Consider the following 18,809-nt stretch of genomic DNA (forward strand, 5'->3'; position numbering starts at 1 on the left):
AGCTGGGTATACACAAGCAACACGTGTGTGCATAAGCAGGTGGGCTACAAACCCAACATTCTTCCTCCTAGTTCCAATGAACTAAGATCTTCAGCCAGACATAGCCACAAACTTCAGTTCAAGCACGCCTTCGTCGCGGTTCTTCCCAAGTATGTACCCTCCAGGGCTGCACCTCAGGTTCCTGTCCGGGGTGGAGGGGCTGGAGGCGCGCACTGGTCTGCAAGGGGAGGCTGCGTACTGCAGGGCACTCAGCCGGGCCCTACAGCCCCCCGGTGGCTGCCAAGTGGCCCTGCTACAGAAGAGCTGACCGGGATACAGTGGGGGAGAGGGACTGGGGGCTTGGGAAGGATGGGCAGAGAAAGTGAAGATCACTTTGAAGAGTAATTAGAAATGAAGCACCCCAACTGCACGGAAGTCACATACTGCGTCTCGTTCCAACCCCTCAGCAAGCGCTTGGCATTCTGAAATATTTTTATTTTTCCAGTTTATTTGAAAGGCAGGGAGTCAGAAATCTTCCACCCACTTACTCTCCTTTCTCCAGATACTGGCAACAGCCGGAGGTGGGCGAGATCGAAGCCACGATCCTGGAACTCCCTCTGGGTCTCGAGGCAGACTGGAGGCTTGCTGGTTCCCCCCCGGGGTGTGCCTTAAGACGAATTAAGTAGTAAGCCGGAACTTGAACCAGGCACCCCAGTGTGGTATACAGGTGGCCCAATGACTGCACTGCTCCACTTTTTAAAAATCTTTTTTAAAAGATTCATTTATTTTGGGGACTGGCTCATGGCCCAGCTGTTCTACTTCCCATCCAGCTCCCTGCCTGTGGCCTGGGAAAGCAGTCGAGGATGATTCAAAGCCTTAGGGCCCTGCACCCATGTGGGAGACCCAGAAGTAGCTCCTGGCTCCAGATTGGCACAGCACCGGCCGTTGAGTGAACCACTAGATGGAAGATCTTTCTCTGTCTCTCTTTGTAAATCTGCCTTTCCAATAGAAATAATCTTTTTTAGAAGAAGTTATGAAGAGAGGAGAGGAGACAGATTGTCCATCCCAGATGGTTTCAATGGCCACAACTGGGGCCAGTGTGAGGCCAGGAGCTTCTCCCGGGTCTCCCATGTGGGTGCAGGGGCCCAGGCACTTGAGAGCCGCTTTCCCAGGTCGTTAGCAGGGAGCTGGAGCAGAAGTGGAGCAGCTGGGATTCGGACCAGTGCCCACATGGGTACCGGCACCGCAGTCGGCGGCTTCACTTGCATAGCATGGCGTGGGGGGAGCAGTTCCCAGCCCCTTGCTTTACGTTCTGATCTTCAGCTTTGCTCTCTCTCAAGCACCGCTGCCATCCGTGCATGAGGTTCACTCAGAGAGGGGACCCTGAGGCTTGACACACCGTCCTCTCATTGCAGGCCGTCAGTGACCTACGTGAACACAAGCAGGGGGCTTTCTGAGCACAAGGAGTTCCTCTTCAATGTAAGTGTTTGGCCTTAGGCCTCTCCTAGCACAGCCGAGGGTGGCAAGCAACGCCGGCTCCGACTTCTACCCCCACACTTTATCTTGCAGATCCATGGAGAAAATCCCTTTGGAGCAGAGTTTCAGTTGCAGATTTGTATCCCAGTCATATTACAAGGTCTCCGCATTGTAACAGTGAAGAACCTGAACATGACGCAGGTACTTCATGGTGATTCTTTATTACACACACATCTCCATCTGGAGTGACTGACTCCATTTGAAAAAGTATAAAAACAAGATTAGTGAACCCTGGGGCAAACACTGGAGCAGCAAGCACTCAAAAACTCCAGCAGCATTTGTCCAGCTCTCCTTGATGACTAAGCTAAAGTTTAAGCCTTCGGAGTAGCTGTGGAGACATCTTAATTGTCCCTTTGGAAACTGCGCTGCATAGTGCCCGAGCTGGGTAAACACATGACATCCTACCACCACCCCACCCCTCCCGTCCCGTCTGCCTCCCTGGAGCTCCACTGAGCTCCAGCATCAGCCAGTCTCGGGAGCTAAGGCAGTGGCTCGGGTCAGCCAACAGCCCAGGTCTGGGCCTTCCCAACTTTATTCTTCAAAAGACGTGTATTTACATGAACACCAAGAAGGACAGAGAGGGAGGGATGGAGATGGCTTTGCCCACCACAGTCAGGGCTGAGACAGAGCAAAGCCAGTGCAAGGAAATTCCAATGAGGTCTCCTACGTGTGTGCGGGGCAGGGACTTAAGGCTCCTGGGCTACGGCCTGCTGTGCGTCAGGTGCCTCAGCAGGCAGCTGGATCGGAAGCGGGGCAGCCATCCCAGGCATCCTGAGAGGGGCAGGGGCATCCCAAGCGGCGGCCTCTCGTGCCCCTGTCTCCGCTCCCCCCACTTGAGCTCCGCCAAGTGGCAAGGTTCAAAAAGGAACCCAGGGAAAAGGCATGTACAGAGCAGACCGCGGGGCCATCAGAAACAGGACGTGAGCTGTAGATACTTGTTCTCAGGTGTAGTTTATTTCTGAAGGACACTGGGCAACCAGCAAGTTTCAAACATTTCAGTTTCTATTTGGAAAGAAAAACTCTTCTTTGATTAGCTGACTGAAAACAAGTAAAAATGGCAAATGTCACTGCGCCCTGGGAGAGGAGCGGTGCGTGTTGGAAACGGGCAGCACCCGAGAGACCAGGGCAGTGCCTGGGGCGGGAAGACGGGCCCGGCCTACTGGAACAGGCTGTGCTCGCAGAGCAGGTCGGTGGCCGAGCTGAAGTCCAGCACGGTCTTGTGGAAATGCTCCATCTTCTTCTTGAGTTTCTTCATGCTCGGGGTGTTGCACTTCTTTTTGAAGGTCACCTGCTTCAGGAGCTTGTCCGTGAGGTAATGCAGCCAGAGCACGTTATTGTAGGGGTGGTATTCGCCCCAGCAGTTGTTGTTTTCTTTCCTCATGAGCCTGTAGATCTCAAACTGGTAATCCCCTTGCCCAGAGAACAGCTCCTCGTCCGTGGAGATGTCACAGAACACCACGAGCCCGTCGCGCTCCAGGCGGGACAGGGTGTAGTCGATGATGTTGACCTGCAGCCCGCAGGTGGGGATGGCCCTCGTCTCCCCGTTGAGGGTGTACTGCAGCTCACGGAGGTTGGTCTTCTTCAAGAGCACGTTGCCCCAGTGCAGGTCCCGGTGCTCGAAGTGCAGGGACTCCTCGGCCACGGCCAGGGACGCCGTCACCTGGTGCAAGATGCTCTTGGCTGTGGCCATGGAGGACAGCTTTGTCTTCATCTGCTCCAGGTCGGTGCCTCCAAATTCAAACTCCAGGACGATGAAGAGCTGGTCCTCCTCAAAGAAGTCAGGCCTGTCGTTGGCCGAGCCTTTCGTGGAGTGGTAGTGGTCCCAGGCTCTGAGCAGCAGGGCCGGGTAGGGGCCCTGCACGCAGTGCACCGAGTTGAGCCCGATGAAGCCTTCGGTGCGGTTGCACGCCTCGGCGGACAGGAGGCTCAGCTCCTTGGAGATGATGATTTCAGGCAGGATTTCCTCAAAGGTTTTCTGGTGGGCCCCGTTGACCAAGTCGGGGCCTTCGATGGCAATGATCTTCAGGGCCACCGGCGTGTTGTGATCCCCGAGAATCTGAAAGACTTCCCCAAACACGCCTTCCCCGATCTTCTCACAACGTTCCAGCTTGCCCCTGGGAAGGCAGTAGCTGAAGGGGATGGGGCCTTCCTGGTTGCACTCCCAGTAGACCTTCTCGGCATCGCAGGACTTTTTGTCGGCCACGGGGAGGGAGTTCAGGGGGCTTAGCAGATAGATGGAGGACGAGTTCCAGGGGGACACGGCGCTGCGGGTCCTGTGGGGGACAGAAGGGCCTGAGTGGTCGGAGAGGAGGGAGGCCGAGAGTGAGCTGGTGATGGTGTAGGTGCTGCACACGTCCGACGCGTCGGCCACGATTTTCTTCTTGTGCAGGCCCAAGGAGGCCCTGATTTTGGTCCAGGAGCAGGTGTTGTGTAGACGGGTAGGCCGCTGAGCTAGAACTGACTGCCCCCTGACCTGCTGGCCTTTCTTAGGCCCGTGGGAATGTTGCAGGGAGGGCTCCACCGCCTCTTCGTGTTTCCTCTTCCGGTTTGGCAGAATTCTCTTAGGTACAACAGAGTCCTGGCTACCACTGGGGTCCTGGGAGTCTAAGGGGGCAGCCCTCTGAGACCCCACTTTCCGACAAGAGCCCCGACCCGCACCCTGCTTCTGACCAGCGCCAGGGAGCCCAGGGCCCTGCGCTCGGCGTCCCACGGGTTGTGTCTTAGCGCAGGATGCTGTCCCGTGGTCCCCACTGACCTCACGCTCAGAATCCGCCGCGGGTCTCCCCGAGTCCGTGAGGCTCGACAGAGCTGACCTGAGGCTGGCCCGGGCTCGGAGGACCATCCTGCTGAGCCGGCCTCCCGGCACCGCCTCCTCCGGGGAGCTGGAGACGACGGCGGCCTCCCCGAAGAGGGAGGCGCTGGTGCCCAGCTCGTCGCCGTCCTGGCTGTCCATGCTGATGTCGGGACTGGGCAAGCCGGGGCGGCGGCCGGGGAACGCGGGCAGCCGGAGCTGGTCGCAGGGCGTGCTGCACTTCTGCGGGAGCCGAGCCCGCAGCCTCAGGAGTTTCGGGGTGGCGGCGGCGGGCAGGGTCTCCCGGACCTGGGACGCTCGGCCGCCAGGACGCCTCCGCCGCCGGCCGACCGGGCTGCCGGGGTAGTCGGGGTCTGCGGGGTCATCGGACGCGACCGACGACGACAGGCCGGTGCTGGGGCTGACTTCGCCGCCGCTGCTGCTGCTGCTGCTGCCGCTGAAGAAACGCTTCCGGTCCTCCGGCGGGAACCACGCCGCCGCCGCCCGGCCCGGCTGCTGCTGCTGCTGCTGTTGCTGTTGCTGCTGCCGCCGGCGCCCCGGGCCACGGGCCACTCCATACGTTCGAAAGAGCCGGCTCCCGGGCGGAGCGAGGGACGCCGCCATGGCCGGCACCCGCCAGCCGGTTCAAACGCAAACCCCGCGAGACTCGGGCGCCGGGTCCCAGGGCCGGGCCGTGCGTCTGCGCAGCGCGCCCTGGGCGCACGCACGCTGGGCGGGAGCGTCAGGGCGGGTGATTGGGCTCAAGGCTTGGCGCGAATGGCTGTCGTTTCAGGCGTCCACTGAGTGCGATCTGTCTACTAAGGAAGCTTGTTTGAACGAGCGGTTTCGGGTGAGCGATCCTCTAGAAGGGGCGAGGGGAGACGCGGGAGAGGCCAGGGCGCCCCCATTGTTGCAAGGTTGCCGCCGCTGGCAAATGCGGGGTGCCCACCGCCTCCCCACCCGAGGCTGTGCCTCGCCTCGCTCCGGGGACGCTTTCCCCGGGGTTGGAGCTTGGCTTGGGCTAAAGCGGACACAGCCTCTCTCGTGGGAGGGACGTTCGGATGCCCCAGGTGTGAGCCATTTCAGGCTGAGTAGCAATGTTTGCTTTTCCAAGCACGTGCAAGAATGGTATTCCAGGAGCTGCAACGTCTCCTCGGCCCGAGAAAATGTGACCGTGACTGCAGAGATCGCCCTGGAGCCGGCTAAGCAGGTACCGGAGCCAGGGCTGCTCGGGGTCCCACTCTACAGGCGCGCCCTGGCGTCCGAGCGTGTCCCCAACCGGTATCTAGATGCATCTTGTGCCCCCGCGGCTTCCCCAGGTCAGCTGCTTCCCGGGAACCCCATTTATTACTCCCTACTGGGACTTAGCTGTGGCCCCTGGCTGCCTGACATCCCGGTGCGCACGCAGCACCAGCTGCCGGTCCCCCTCCCAAGCAGACCGAACGCCCTTCCCTTCTGCCGCCTGGTTCAGGCCGCCTCCCGGCGGGGCTGCTGCAGCAGTTACCTGGGGCCTGTGCTCTTTCTACATTCTCCTGAGAAGTCACAGAACAGCTGTGTCTTCTAAAAGCAAATACTCCATGTGCCTCTTTCCTTATTATTTTTAAGTGATGTTTGCTCCTTTTAGGCTAAAACCCAACCCCCATACTTACTTTTAAAAGATTTACTTATTGGAAAGGCAGACAATTACAGAGAGAAAGAGGGACAGAGAGGGAGATCTTCCATCCGCTGGTCACTCTCCAAATGACCACAATGGCCAGAGCTGAGCCGATCCGGAGCCAGGAGCCAGGAGCTGCTTCCGGGTCTCTCAGGCGGGTGCAGGGTCCCAAGGCTTTGCCATCCTGGACTGCTTTCCCGGGCCACAGCAGGGAGCTGGATGGGAAGCGGAGCAGTCTGAAGGTAGAGGATTAGCCAGTTGAGGCACCAGGCCCGAGCCCCTGTACTTTTTCTCGAGGCTTGCAGGGCGTTATTGCATCTGTTCTCTGCTTGATTCTTCTCTCTTTCGGCTCCTGCCTCTTTCTGACAAGCCAGCTCTCCTATCCTTCCTGATGACACAGCTTTGCCAGGCTTGTTCTGGGCACAGGCGCGAGCTCTGTGCTTGGCCCTGGACCTGCATAGGGGTGGACATTTGTGGAGGGCCACGCCCTGCTGAGCTTTCTCTGTTGGGAGCCGCTGGGCCTGTTGAATGTGTCGCAGTGATCCAGGTGTGAGCCATGAGGCTTGGGGGGTGTGGCAGCAGCCGCGGGGAGCAGAGGAGAGGGGCGCAGGTGCTGGAAACAGTGTGAGACCAACAGGCTCCAGCGACAGGGGAGATGGGAGTGAGAGAGAGGGAAGAGGTGGAGGGCTGACCGCAGACCTCTAGCCTGGGGGCTTGGTGGCGCAGTGGGCTAGGCTGAGGGATGCTGGAGGAGAGACACGTTTAAGGGGGAAGGTGACAGGTGCTGTCCAACAACCGTGAGTCTGTGCTTAAGATGCATTTTGCCTCCCACTCTCTTCCCCCATCAGTTCAGAGATATCACTGAACTGCAGCTCGTGGGGACGATAATCTTCGACAGCACTCTCTACGAGGGGCTGAATGCAGAGAACCACAGGACCCAGGTAATGCCGGGGGGCTCGGGGGTGAAGTGGGCGGCGCCTTTGATCTGTTGCCCGGGCACACACAGGTCCTGCCTGGGGTCTCGGCTCCGGCTCGGCTCTGCCCTCCGCTGTCTCTGAGATAGTTTGTGGCCTCATTTTCTGACCTGACGAACACAGCCACTGAATAAGAGGCCTAGGCTGCAGGGGGTCTGCATTGAAATGACTAGGTCCAAATCAACAAACATAGATATTTTGATTTGCAACTATGTTGGTGAAAAAAAATTTTTCTTAGGTGAGAAGTGTGTGTACCTTGACCATCTTCCTACTCTGCAGCCTCAGGGCGTGTGGTGTGAAATGGTGTAATGCCCGGGAATGCACAATTGTTTTGTAAGACAGCCTGAGTGCTGGAGTGCTACCACAGACCAGAACGCCAAGCGGTGCCAGTGCCCGCTGTTCCCCTGCGTGTTCATGCCCCTTGACGCCCACACGGGGGCGCTGCTGGCATTGGAGCGCGTCCATCTGCCTGTGGCTCTTAGGCAAGTGTTTGCCAGGTCGGGTGGGCCTGGATGGCTGTGGGTTCAGTCCTCTGTTTCCCTCGCCGGAGGAGGAGAAAGGAACAATTCTCAAATTCTTTAGGCATGTCAAAATCAAGATTATCTCTTAAGTATTTCTGTCGTGAAAATGGGAAGAAATAGAAGTGTCTGTTATCACATGACAGAGAGGGAGAGATTTTTTTCCCATCCATGGGTTTACTCCCTCAATGCCTGCAGCTGCTGGTGCTGGGCCAGGTCACAGCCAGGACCCAGAAGCTCCCGTCTGCGTCTCCCATCTGGGCAGCAGGGGCCCAGGCCTTGCACTGCCCCCACTGCCTCCCAGGACACACGTCAGCAGGAAGCTGAACCTGGGAGAGCAGCCGGGACTTTGGCCCAGGCACCACGATAGGGATGCAGGCACCCACGTGTCTTTATTTTTTTATTTATTTTTTAATTTTTATTTTTATTGGCAAGTCAGATACACAGAAAGGAGGAGAGACAGAGAGGAAGAGCTTCTGTCCAATGATTCACTCCCCAAGTAACCACAATGGCTGAAGCTGAGTTGATCCTAAGCCAGGAGTTGGGAGCCTTCTCCAGGTCCCCCACGCGGGTGCAGGGTCCCAAGGCTTTGGGCCGTCCTTGACTGCTTTCCCAGGCCACAGCAGGGAGCTGGATGGGAAGTGGGGCCCATATGGTATTCCAGTGCAAGCAAGGTGAGGACTTAACTGCTAGGCTACCACGCTAGGCTCTTTTTTGATTTTTAAAGATGTGTTTTAGTTATTTGAAAGGTAGAGTTAGAAGACAGGAGAGAGAGACATCTTCTGTTCACTAGTTCACTTCAGCAGCCAGGGCTGGGCCAAGTGAAGGCCAGGAGCCAGGAATTCCATCTGGGTCTTTCTTGTAGGTGTCAGGGTCCCCAGCACTTGGGCCGTCCTCTGCTACTTTCCCAGGTGTGTTAGCAGGGGCTGGGTGGCAAGTGGAGTAGCTGGTACCCACAAACCGGCGCTTATATGGGATGTTGCAGGTACGAGCCCCTAGTATCCAGGCTTTTTTTTTTTTTAATGATTACATGGTTGATCAGGGTTGGAAGGGTCGAGGTTTAGGGAAAATTGAGTGAACTCATTGCTTCCAAATTTTCTATTTCTTCTTGTTGCTCCTGGAGGAAGGGAGAGACAAAGGGGGAAACCACTCCTGACTTTCCGCACGTCCCAGTGCCCAGGGCTGAGGCACCGCCACCTCGTGTCAGCCCAGAGTCTCAGTGTGTACATATCCGGAAGGTTCTGTCAAGTGGCTTGGGTAGTTCTGAATGCTGCTGTTTTTACCATTTTTTGCCTTCTTTTTTGTTTTATTTTACTTGAAAGGCAGTTACACACACTCACACCCACACGTGTGCATGGCTACAGCAGCAGGAATTGGGCCAGACAGAAACCAGGAGTCAGGAACTCCATCCGGGTCTCCCGTGTGGGCACAGGGGCTTAGTGAAACTCCTGGCTGTCTTGGTGTGTTAGCAGGGGAGGTGGGTCTGAAGTGGGGCAGCCAGGACTTGGCCCAGTACCCATGTGGAATGTGGGTGCTGCGTGCAGTGGCTTAATGTGCTGTGCAAAATGCTGGCCCTGATACCCATGTTTTAAAAAATAAAGTTTTAAAGTTTTGAAAATAAAAGACAGCAAGAAAATTCAAGCATTATAGAAAGGCACAAATGAAACCAGCCCTTCACTCCTCCTCACCCTCGCTGTCTCTAAGTCTCTAAGGGAGTTACTGTTGGCAGTGTTTTGTGAATACATGCTACATTTATTTTAACTCTTACTGTTTATTCTTAGAAAAATTATTTGTAAAGCAGATTTACAGAGAGAAGGAGAGGCAGAGAAAGCTCTTGCATCTGATGGTTCACTCCCCAAGTGAATGGCCAGAGCTGAGTTGATCCGAAGCCAGGAGCCTGGAAATCCTTCCAGGTCTCCCATGCGGATACAGGATCCCAGGGCTTTGCTGTCAAGTGCTTTCCCAGGCCACAAGCAGGGAGCTGGATGGGAAGTGGAGCAGCCAGGATACAAACCTGCGTCCATATGGGATGTTGGCATGGCGTTGCAGGCAGAGGATTGGCCAGTTGAGCCACCGTGCCAGCCCCTTACTGTTTATATCTAGCTCCAAACCGACTGACTTATGTATCCCAGGATGGGCGAGTGGCATAACATAGTGTTTTGAGAGGTCGCTTGGGACACCGGCATCCTGTATGACAGTGCCTGGTGTGAATCCTGGCTCTGCTTCCTGCTAGTGCACACCTTGGGAGGCAGCAGGGAGAGGGCCCTGGGTTCTCTGCCACCCATGTGGGAGGCCTGAGGTGTCCGGCCCAGCCCAAGTCCGGCTTTTGGGGGGGCAATTAAAAAACCAGTGGATAGATCTGTGCCTCTCTCTCTGTCTCTACTTTTCAAATATGTAACAAGGAGAAAAAAATGTTGAAAAAGAGCGCCCTTAGGGTGAATCAATGAGCATACCATAGCCATAATGCAAATACATCGCAGCCGAGGTAAGGAAAAACTCCAGCGAATGTACCAGAAGGGAACATGCTGTTTATCGGGGGAGGGCCGGCCCACCCCAGGACGCCGGTGGAGTGGCTGCATGGCCACATTCTGGATTTTCCCAGGTTAGAATCCAAACGAGGACACAGGAGGCCAGTAACAGAAGGATGCCCGTTTGTGAGGTCCGGGCCCCCAGGATGGTCACTGGCCGAGGAGAAAGCTTTCGTGGCTTGCATCAGAGCACGCATCATTCCTGCGCATAGGGGATGGCTGCGGGTGGCTGCCCGCCCAGTGCGCCGCCCCAAGCTGGCTGTGAGCTGGTGTCCTCTCCTGCCCGAGTCCCAGGGGCACCTTGGCAGCCGCGTGGGAGCCCGTGGGCTCAGGGCCCTACAGCTGCTCCAGCATCTCCTCCACCTGGTGTGTTCAGAATTGGCCTCTCCCTGATCTTGGCTCGGCTTCCTTCCTGCTCTCAAGACCTGTGCACTAAACAGCCTGGGGGCTTGGCCCTCGTCCACCAGCGTTTCCAGCGTCCTTGGAGAAGGCCTCTCAAGGGAACCCAGCAAAGCGGCGCTGGCTCCTGGGGCTGCCTGAGTCCTGTTCGAGAGGCAGGCCCAGCTTTCCACTGGGACCCCCTCCTCCCCCGGGTGGTGGGAAGGGAGATGCTGCGGCCGCAGCGGGAAGCGTGCTCCCGTTCAGGGTTACTTTCACACCGCTGACCTCATGCACGGCTGGGGAAGGGCAGACCCGGGAACCTGAGCAGAGTCCTTGTGGGGGAAGGTGTGTCCCAGAGACTAAGGGAGCAGTGAGAGCTGAGCTGGAAAGTGCTCGGCGGCCATGGTGATGAGCCAGGGTGTTGGAGATAAGGAGGGTGAAAGAAGCCACCCCACCCATGTGTGTCAGGGATGCAGACACTTGGCCGTCATCTGCCGCTTTCGCGGGTGCATTAGCAGGGAGCTGCATTGGAAGTGGAACAGCTGGGATTTGAACTTTGCACTCATGGGGTATTGGCATTGCAGGCAGAGGCTTGACGTGCTGTGCACCAGTCCCTGAGTCTTGGCTTAAACCCCTGACTCCCTAGGACTCCCTTTGAAATGGACGAGCATCCCTACCCAAAGGTCACAATGCCCTGACACGTTTTGCTGTTCTAGCTGAATGACTAAAATAGTTTTCCCATCAAGTGTTCTGGTCGCTTGGTTCAGAAGGGTTGTAAAGGCCATGGCCAGCTTTTTGTGTCATCGTCGTCAGTCTCAGTCAGTACACAGGATGTTGCCAAGCCTTCACGTTTTGGCTTCTCAACGACAACGTGTGGAGGTGTTTCTTTTCTCCGTGGGCTTTCCCGGATGTGTCAGAGGGTGTCTCTGTCCCGTCCAGATCACCGTCATCTTCCTGCGGGAGGCGGCCCCGCCCTCCTGGGCGCTCATCATCGGGAGCAGCGTGGGCGGCCTGCTGCTCCTGCTGCTCATCGTGGTCCTCCTCTTCCAGGTCAGTGCCGCTCGGGTTCCCGAGGCCCTGAGCGCTTGGGCAGCGGCCCTGGGCTCCTGGCCAGGTTTCCATCCTCCGTCAGTCCCACACAGGCGCCGTCGAGGCCAGCGAGGGAGACAGTGTGTCTGAAAGAACCAAAAACCGACTTCAAATATCAGAGTCCAGAGAGCTCTTCGTTAGACAGTTGTGATTGGTGCCCCTTCCCTGCCGTCCCTGTTGTGACGTGCCAACTCTTGCCACTGTTGGAGGACCACCTCCAGTTCTCTGGGCTTGACCCCGCCCCACCCTCTCCCGTCCCCGAACAAGATGGGCAGTTCCCTCAGGAGGGCCATGTCCCCACCTGGCACGCCCGTCCTCACCTCTCGCTGTCACTGCTCTGAGCACTCACCTGGAGAGGTCCCTGGTCATGCCGGCTGTCCCTGGAGCTTCTTGGTGGAGGCTGCCACCCCGGGCCTCTGGCCATCTGGGGTGTTTCACATACGTGAAAGTAGCTGCAGTTCAGCTGGAAGCATAATGCCTGGTGGCATGAACTTGAGTTCAAGTGTTCCACCCTAGGGTCTCACAGGAAGGTGGGGCAGCAGGCAAGGCGGTGGTGTGAGCAGGCTTTTGAAGGACTCCGTCATTGGTGGAGCTGCAGAGAGCGATCGGGTGGGGAGCAGGAAGTGTGAGCAGCTGTGAGGCGGCAGGGCGCTTTCCTGAAGCCGCACCTGGATCTGCTGACAGCTTGCACCGTGACCCCTCCGTAACGGGCCTTCCCCGCCCTCTGTTGCAGTGTGGCTTTTTTAAAAGGAAATACCAGCAGCTGAACCTGGAGAGCATGAGAAAGGTCCAGCTGACGCCTGAGAATCTGCTCCCCAAGGATGGTTAACCAGCGGCCGCCGGGGGCGCGGAGGCAGCGGCCCTGAGCTCACGCACACTGGAGTCTGGCCACGCGCTTCCTTTGGGGTGACCTACGTCTGTGGCCTGTGGTCTGAGCAGCCATCGCCGTGCAGGTGTCAGAAGAAAAGCCCGCGCAGTCTTGGACGTTAAATAAAGTGCAGTTTTCTCTACAGGGGCACCTTTAATAGCACATGTGTTCTTTGTGATTGGCAGTGAACGCTGACATTTGTTCGGGCAAATTTTTGTTCTCGCCTTTGAAAAGTTCTCAATTGAGTCCTTCTCATTATTCTCCCAGATTTCCAGGAGAAGCCCCGCAGGTTTGACTGACCGAAGGTCAAGTACAGGCAGGGCTATTGTCCCAGAGTCTTCCTCCTGCTCAGAAACAGGATGCCTCTCCACTTGATGAGTTTTTATGTATTTATTTATTTATTTATTTAAATGGCAAAGTCAAACATACAGAGTGGAAGAAAGGGAGTGAGGAAGATCTTCCGTCATATGATTCACTCCCCAAGTGAGTGCAACGACCGGTGCTATGCCGAACCGAAGCCAGGAGCCAGGAACTTCTTCCAGGTCTCCCGCACGGGTGCAGGGTCCCAAAGCTTTGGGCCGTCCTTGACTGCTTTCCCAGGCCACAAGCAGGGAGCTGGATGGGAAGTGGAGCCACCGGGATTAGAACCGGTGCCCATATGGGATCCCAGTGTGTTCAAGGCGAGGATTTCAGCTGCTAGACCCCTGAGCTGGACCCTAAAATTTATTTTCATGGCAAGAGACAGAGATGGTCTATTTCCTGGTTCATTTCCCAAGTGTCTGCAGTGGCCTTGGGCTACTGAGCCTGCAGCTCAGCCTGGGTCTCCCCTTGGGTGGCAGGGACCACGCACTCGAGCCACTGTCGGCCTATGTGTGTGGATCAGCAGGAAGCTGGGCTTGGGAGCAGAGCCTGGATTCTTAACCACTGCGCCAAATACCACGGCTTTTGTTTAGTTTTTTTTGGTTTGTTTGTTTTTCAGTGAATTCTGTTAGCCGCCTCCCAGGACCTGGAGCCGGCCACGGTCTCTCGGGCAGGTGGTTGGGGGCTGGTGGACTGGTTTCTGTGGACGGCTGCTCTTTGCTTCAGGGGGGTCTGGGAGGGCCCGAGCTGGCCCCAGCCAGGGCACTGGCAGCTCTCGAGCTCTTCTTGGCTTTGGTGTCTGGCAACGACCATTCGACTCACGGGCCAGTGAAGGTTGGAGTGCAGGGGAGCAGGCACCCCTGGCCACTGCACTCCCGATGTGCTGTTAGCTTTTTCAGCCTCGCAGAGGGCTGCTGGCCTGACTGAATCGGGACCCTGCGGCCTGGGGTCTTTAACCTCCTAAAGGCAGAATCCACTAGGTGGGTTTGTTGGCTGGCTAAGGACTCTAGTGACTTCTGGCAGGGGATTCTCATGTTTTCTTTCTGTGTTACAAACCTTTTGAGCACTTTATACTGACTCTTTCTCTGCTGTTTCCCCACCCAACATTGTATTAACAATGTTCACCATCTAGAAAAGTTGAATTTTCCACTGAGTGTATGTCTGCCGCTGCCTGCCGCTAACATTGTACTGTGCTTGCTCACACATTTTTCCATCTTTGACTGATGGCATCATGGCACTGCCCACAATGTCAGCCTCCCATATGGGTACCAGTGTGAGTCCTGTTGCTTCTACTTCTGGTCCAGCTCACTGCCAGTGTACCTGGGAAAGCAGTGGAGGATGGCTCATGTGCTTGGGCCCCTGCACCCATGTGGAGAGATCTGGAAGAAGCTCCTGGCTCCCAGCTTCCGCCTGGCACAGCCCCGGCCATTGTAGCCCCCTGGGGAGTGAACCAACAGATGGAAGATCTCTCTGTGTCCCTGCCTCTGTCTGCAAATCTTTGAAATAAACACTTAGCAGTCCTCGCTGGGGGGTCCTGGCGCAGACCCTGCTAATGCCGCTCTGGCCGTCCGTTCCCACCAAACCCCGTTGGTAATGGAAGCAAATGCTACATTTTCGTTAAAGTACAGTAAAAATGGGTGTGAACATTTTCTCCCATTTATCAGACCTGCCCTAAGTGCTCCTGTCCCATTTGGGAAGGCAGCATCCCAGGGGACTTGGTGCTTTGCAGCTAATCTTTATGTTTTTATGTTTTAAAATTTACTTGCTTATGTGAAAGAGGGTTGGGGGGCAGGGCAGGGGACAGGGACTTCCATCTGGTTCACTCCTCAAATGACCACCAACAGCCAGGAGCCAGGAGCTTCCTCCAGGTCTCCCACATGGGTGTGGGGTCCCAAGTGCTTGGGCCGTCCTCTGCTGCTTTCCCAGGCACATTAGCGGGGAGCTGGATGGGAAGCAGAGCAGTCAGGATTCAGACTGGTACTCCTGAGGTGCCCATGTCACAGACTGAATCCAGGGCATTTTCTGCCTGGGATGGAGGAGTGGACAACTTGCCCAGGGCCACAGGGCAGAGCTATTGATACTGCAACAGACTTGGCATCACTAGTCTCGTGCTTCTTCCTATCGAAGCTGCTTTGCCACCTGGGCAGGGCGCGGTGACACCTGGGCAAGGTGCGGTGCCCAACAGTCTCACTCCACAGCCACCTGCAAGGCTCCATTGCTTCAGCTCCGCGTGCGGGCCAGGGGTGCAGCCTTTGTGGTGACTGCTTAGGGCGTGTGGATGCAAGAGCTGCATCCTGAGCCTGGAGCCTGGGTTTGAACTCGTTATCCTGCTGTGCTCAGCCTGATGGCTGGCCAGGTGCTTCCGGGAACAAATGTAATTGGATGCTCTGGGAGAATATAAATACACACACACACACACACACACGCCTGCGCACGTGCGCTTAGGCTGGGAGTACAGGAAAGACAGCCAGGAATGTCATTCATGCTTTCCTCCACATTCTAGAAGCCTCCGGGACATTCTGCTTCTGAGTGGTCCTCTCCTGCCCTCCAGCCTAGCCTGATGGGCCGCTGTGGCTGCAGCAAAAGAGAAAAGAACCAGAATCCTGACGTGTGGGGATTCAGCGGGGAGAGGGGTCCAGGAGGCCCCTGAGAGCTGAGCCTGGAAGCTGCCAAGGAAGGAGGGTGGCAACGCTGTGCTGGTGACTGGCACGGAGCCAGCAGGTGGGAAGGGCGGCCTGTCCCAGGACCCTCGGCAGGGCTGGGGGAGCTCGCTGGCTCCCGCGGCAGTCCCTGTTCAGTGGGCTCAGTGATGTGTTTTGGTTTTCCTGGTGCCCAGAGAGGCCAGTACTGGACTGTTCACTCAGCAAGAGTTGGGTGCAGTAACCGCGTCCTCTGATCAAGTGCTAGGTGCCAAGCAGCACTGATCCATCAGTGAGGAGAGTCCTTGGGGTGGCTGGTGGCTGGTGGCTGGAGACCTGCTTACTGTGGTGCCGGAGTTCAGCTCCAGCCGAGTTTGGAACTCAAGAAGGGTGCGTGACAATTTCAGGATCATAATGGACAATGCAAGAAAGCCATCCCCTTTATTTATAAGTCTTACATCGTGGTCAAGCTGGTGGGGTTTTTTTTTTTTTTCATTTTTTTTCTTTATTTTTGACAATCTTTACATAGTTAATTAGGACACAAAGGCTCAAGGGCTACAGGAATGTGGGTAAGACTATTATTTCCACATTTTTTTCCTGTATCTGGGGTAAGTTTAGGGGGAGGTAAAGGGAGAAGCTCACCCAGTCTCCCACCCATCCCAGGTCCCTGATGTGGACCATGCTCCGAGGGCTTTAATAGTTCAACAGTAATGAATTGCTGCGAATCTCGCCCTTCCAAGCACAACAAGGTCGCTGAAGAATCGACTGACTGACAGTCCACCTTAGAGTCTCCGTTTGCCCAGTTTTTCACTGCCAACATATGGCTGGGGTGGTTGATTGATTTGTTCTGTCCTCTGTTATGGTGCCTTGTGTCCTCTGCGGGTTCCGATAGACTGCCATATCCTCCATGTGCAGCCGGTTATGCTCTCCACTGCTCCGTCCGAGCCTCCGAGGAGGCTTGGCTCTGGCACTTGCACTCCATGGCAGACCATGGGTTCTGAGTCCAGCAGTTCAATTGGGAAGATCCCAAAAGAAACTTTGAGGTGTTCCCAGACTAGATTCTTGTGTGTGCTTGCAAGTAGGGGCCTGGTTACAGCCCATTGCCCCAATCAGCTGGTGGTTGCAATTGCTGGGTTGGTTCCGTTTCCAGTCTTGTCTTCCACTGGAACCAATGGGTGTTGCAGTCCACAAGCTGGCATTTCTAAAGATAATTCTGCCCTTTGTTTCAGTATAAGGCAGGAGGTTATCTATCCAGGAAGTTCTTCAATAGATGGCGCATATCAATCAGAAAACATTCCTAAAACTTAATCTTCAATCAGTTAAGGGAATAAAGGATCACAGAAGGAGAAACCTAAAGATCAAGGAGAGAAAACCCTAATTATTGATTCCTACTACACCCATGGACTAAACGCCCTATATTAGCATGTTTTACAATGTTAATATAAACATTCTCCAACCTCTCCCAGCCATATGGTCAATGGGGGCAGCAGACACGGCATGAATTGTAAAAGGCCCTTTGGCAAGCAACATCAACTTCCAAGCTCACACTGATAGTAAAATCCAACTCTGCAGGTGCAAACAATGCCTCAATAGATTACAGAATTCTCAGCGGGGTGGTCCCGTGCACATGCAGAGGCAGGTGGAACTGCCTTCACGTGGTTGCAGAGACATCCGCAGGGCCCCACCATGTAGTGGGGATTCCTCCTGGCCTTGCCTGCAGAACAGTTCTCCACACTCCTTTGTGTCCTCCACGCCCGCTGCACGGACCCCAGCACAGCGTGCTGATCCCTGCGGGCCACATTGAAACAGGATTAGTAATGCACCTGCTATTTCCTATGTCCGAGATGGCTCTCGGTGGACTGTGTGGGTCATAGCGGTGCTGTAAGGGAGCCCAGCGAGCAGCGGTGCCCTGCCCCAGCAGCTGTTTCCTGTGTATGGTCCCACAAGCTCCACAGTGGTCCTCACGCAAGGTGCAGCACGGCCTTGGCTGTGCCTGGGGGGTGGAGGGTATGGGATGTGGAGAATCCAGGAAGGGTTGCCCACTCCGGAGGCAAATACCAGCACTGCTCCCCTGTTAGGCCAGGGGAGGGCAGGTGCCTGGCGCCTCCATTCCTCCAACAGCAGTTGATGGGCATTCTGTAGATACTGAGTGGGCAAGAGGGTGCACGATGCGGTGTCACAGGTTAAAGCGCCACTTGGCGATACCAGCATCCCAGATCCATGTGCCAGCTCGAGTCTGCTGTCAATGCAGCTCCCTGGGCAGGCGCCTCCCTGGGCAGGTGGCCCAAGTGCCTGGCACCCACGTGGGAGATCAAGTTGAAGTTTCTGGCTCCTGGCTTTGAGCTGACCCACCCTGCCCTCTGCAGCTGTGTGGGAAGTGAACCAGCAGACGGGAGGTTCTTGCTCTTTTTCCTTCCTGCCCTCTGTTGTCTCTTTTCTTTTCACTCTGACTTTAAAATAAATATTTAACAACAAACAAATAAACAAAAACAGCAGATGCCCTGCAAAGTGAGGAGGGATCCTTTGGCCTTGACCACATGAGCCAGGATTCCCACCAAGGAGCAGAGGGACTTGTGCTGACATTTGCACAAGACAGCACTGTGTGTGTGTGTGTGTGTGTGTGTGTGTGTGTGTGTGTGTGTGTGTTGGGAGAGGAGGGGGTTTCCTGCTGACTTCCGGTGCTCTTCTCCAGGCCAGTGGCAGCCCAGGCACTCTGAGAGGCCCAACTTCCCCCGTACCTTCCCCCAGGGCCGCGTTCTCAGGACACTTGCACAGATGCCTGTGTCTCCCTGGGGCGTCGGAGGACCAGAGGAGGAGGCTGGCAGCAGAGAGAGGATCACTCCAGCCTTTCCAGCTGTGGCTGTGATGGGTGACAGCTCCAAGTACACTCCCTGTTTAAAAGCCATGAAGGAGGGGGCCCAACACGATGGCATAGCAAGCTAAGCCTCTGCCTATGGTGCCAGCATCTGCCTATGGTGCCAGCATCTCATGTGGACACTGGTTTGAATCCATTTCCAATCCAGCTTCCTGCTGGTGGCCTAGGAAAAGAGTGGAAGATGGCTCAAGGCCTCGGGACCCTGCACCCATGTGGGAGACTCGGAAGAGGCTCCTGGCTCCTGGCTTTGACTGCTCAGCTATTGCAGCCATTTGGGATGTGAACCAGTGGGTGAATGATCTCTTCTCGGAGCTTTCAAGGGAAAGAAAAAGCAAGCAAACAAAAAGCACGAGGGGACTTGGGCAGGTTCCGTGGTGCAGGAGGTAACACCATCAGTCATCTGTGACACTGCCATTCCGTGTGATCCAAGTCCCAGCTTCTCACTGCCAATCCAGCTCCCTGCTAATGCTCCTTAGAAAGCAGCATGAGGGGCCTGGTGTGGCAGCCAGTGGCTAAAGTCCTTGCCTTTCATGTGCCAGGATTCCATATGGACACTAGTTTGTGTCCTGGCTGCTCCATTTCCCATCCAGCTCCCTGCTTGTGGCCAGGGAAAGCAA

At 56.0% G+C, this 18,809-nt stretch overlaps 2 protein-coding genes across 2 annotated transcripts in view; one reads left to right on the forward strand and one right to left on the reverse strand.

The window, feature by feature from the left end:
* ITGAE (integrin subunit alpha E) overlaps positions 1 to 12,708 on the forward strand; it is a 50,159-nt gene extending 37,451 nt beyond the window's left edge. The window contains exons 24-31 of the mRNA XM_041001370.1: positions 72 to 149; positions 1,395 to 1,458; positions 1,549 to 1,656; positions 5,100 to 5,156; positions 5,421 to 5,516; positions 6,809 to 6,901; positions 11,301 to 11,411; positions 12,184 to 12,708. Of these exons, the coding sequence (XP_040857304.1) occupies positions 72 to 149; positions 1,395 to 1,458; positions 1,549 to 1,656; positions 5,100 to 5,156; positions 5,421 to 5,516; positions 6,809 to 6,901; positions 11,301 to 11,411; positions 12,184 to 12,279 (703 nt within the window). The 3' untranslated portion in view covers positions 12,280 to 12,708. The remainder of the gene's footprint in view (positions 1 to 71; positions 150 to 1,394; positions 1,459 to 1,548; positions 1,657 to 5,099; positions 5,157 to 5,420; positions 5,517 to 6,808; positions 6,902 to 11,300; positions 11,412 to 12,183) is intronic.
* HASPIN (histone H3 associated protein kinase) lies at positions 2,593 to 4,930 on the reverse strand. The gene has a single exon (XM_041001371.1). It carries the CDS (start codon positions 4,928 to 4,930, stop codon positions 2,672 to 2,674), a length of 2,259 nt encoding a protein of 752 aa, XP_040857305.1. The 3' UTR covers positions 2,593 to 2,671.
* Positions 12,709 to 18,809: the final 6,101 nt, after the last annotated feature.

The sequence above is a fragment of the Ochotona curzoniae genome, unplaced genomic scaffold (assembly GCF_017591425.1).
Source record: "Ochotona curzoniae isolate NIBS_2020 unplaced genomic scaffold, NIBS_Ocur_1.0 scaffold_2453, whole genome shotgun sequence".
Classification (NCBI taxonomy): Eukaryota; Metazoa; Chordata; class Mammalia; order Lagomorpha; family Ochotonidae; genus Ochotona; species Ochotona curzoniae.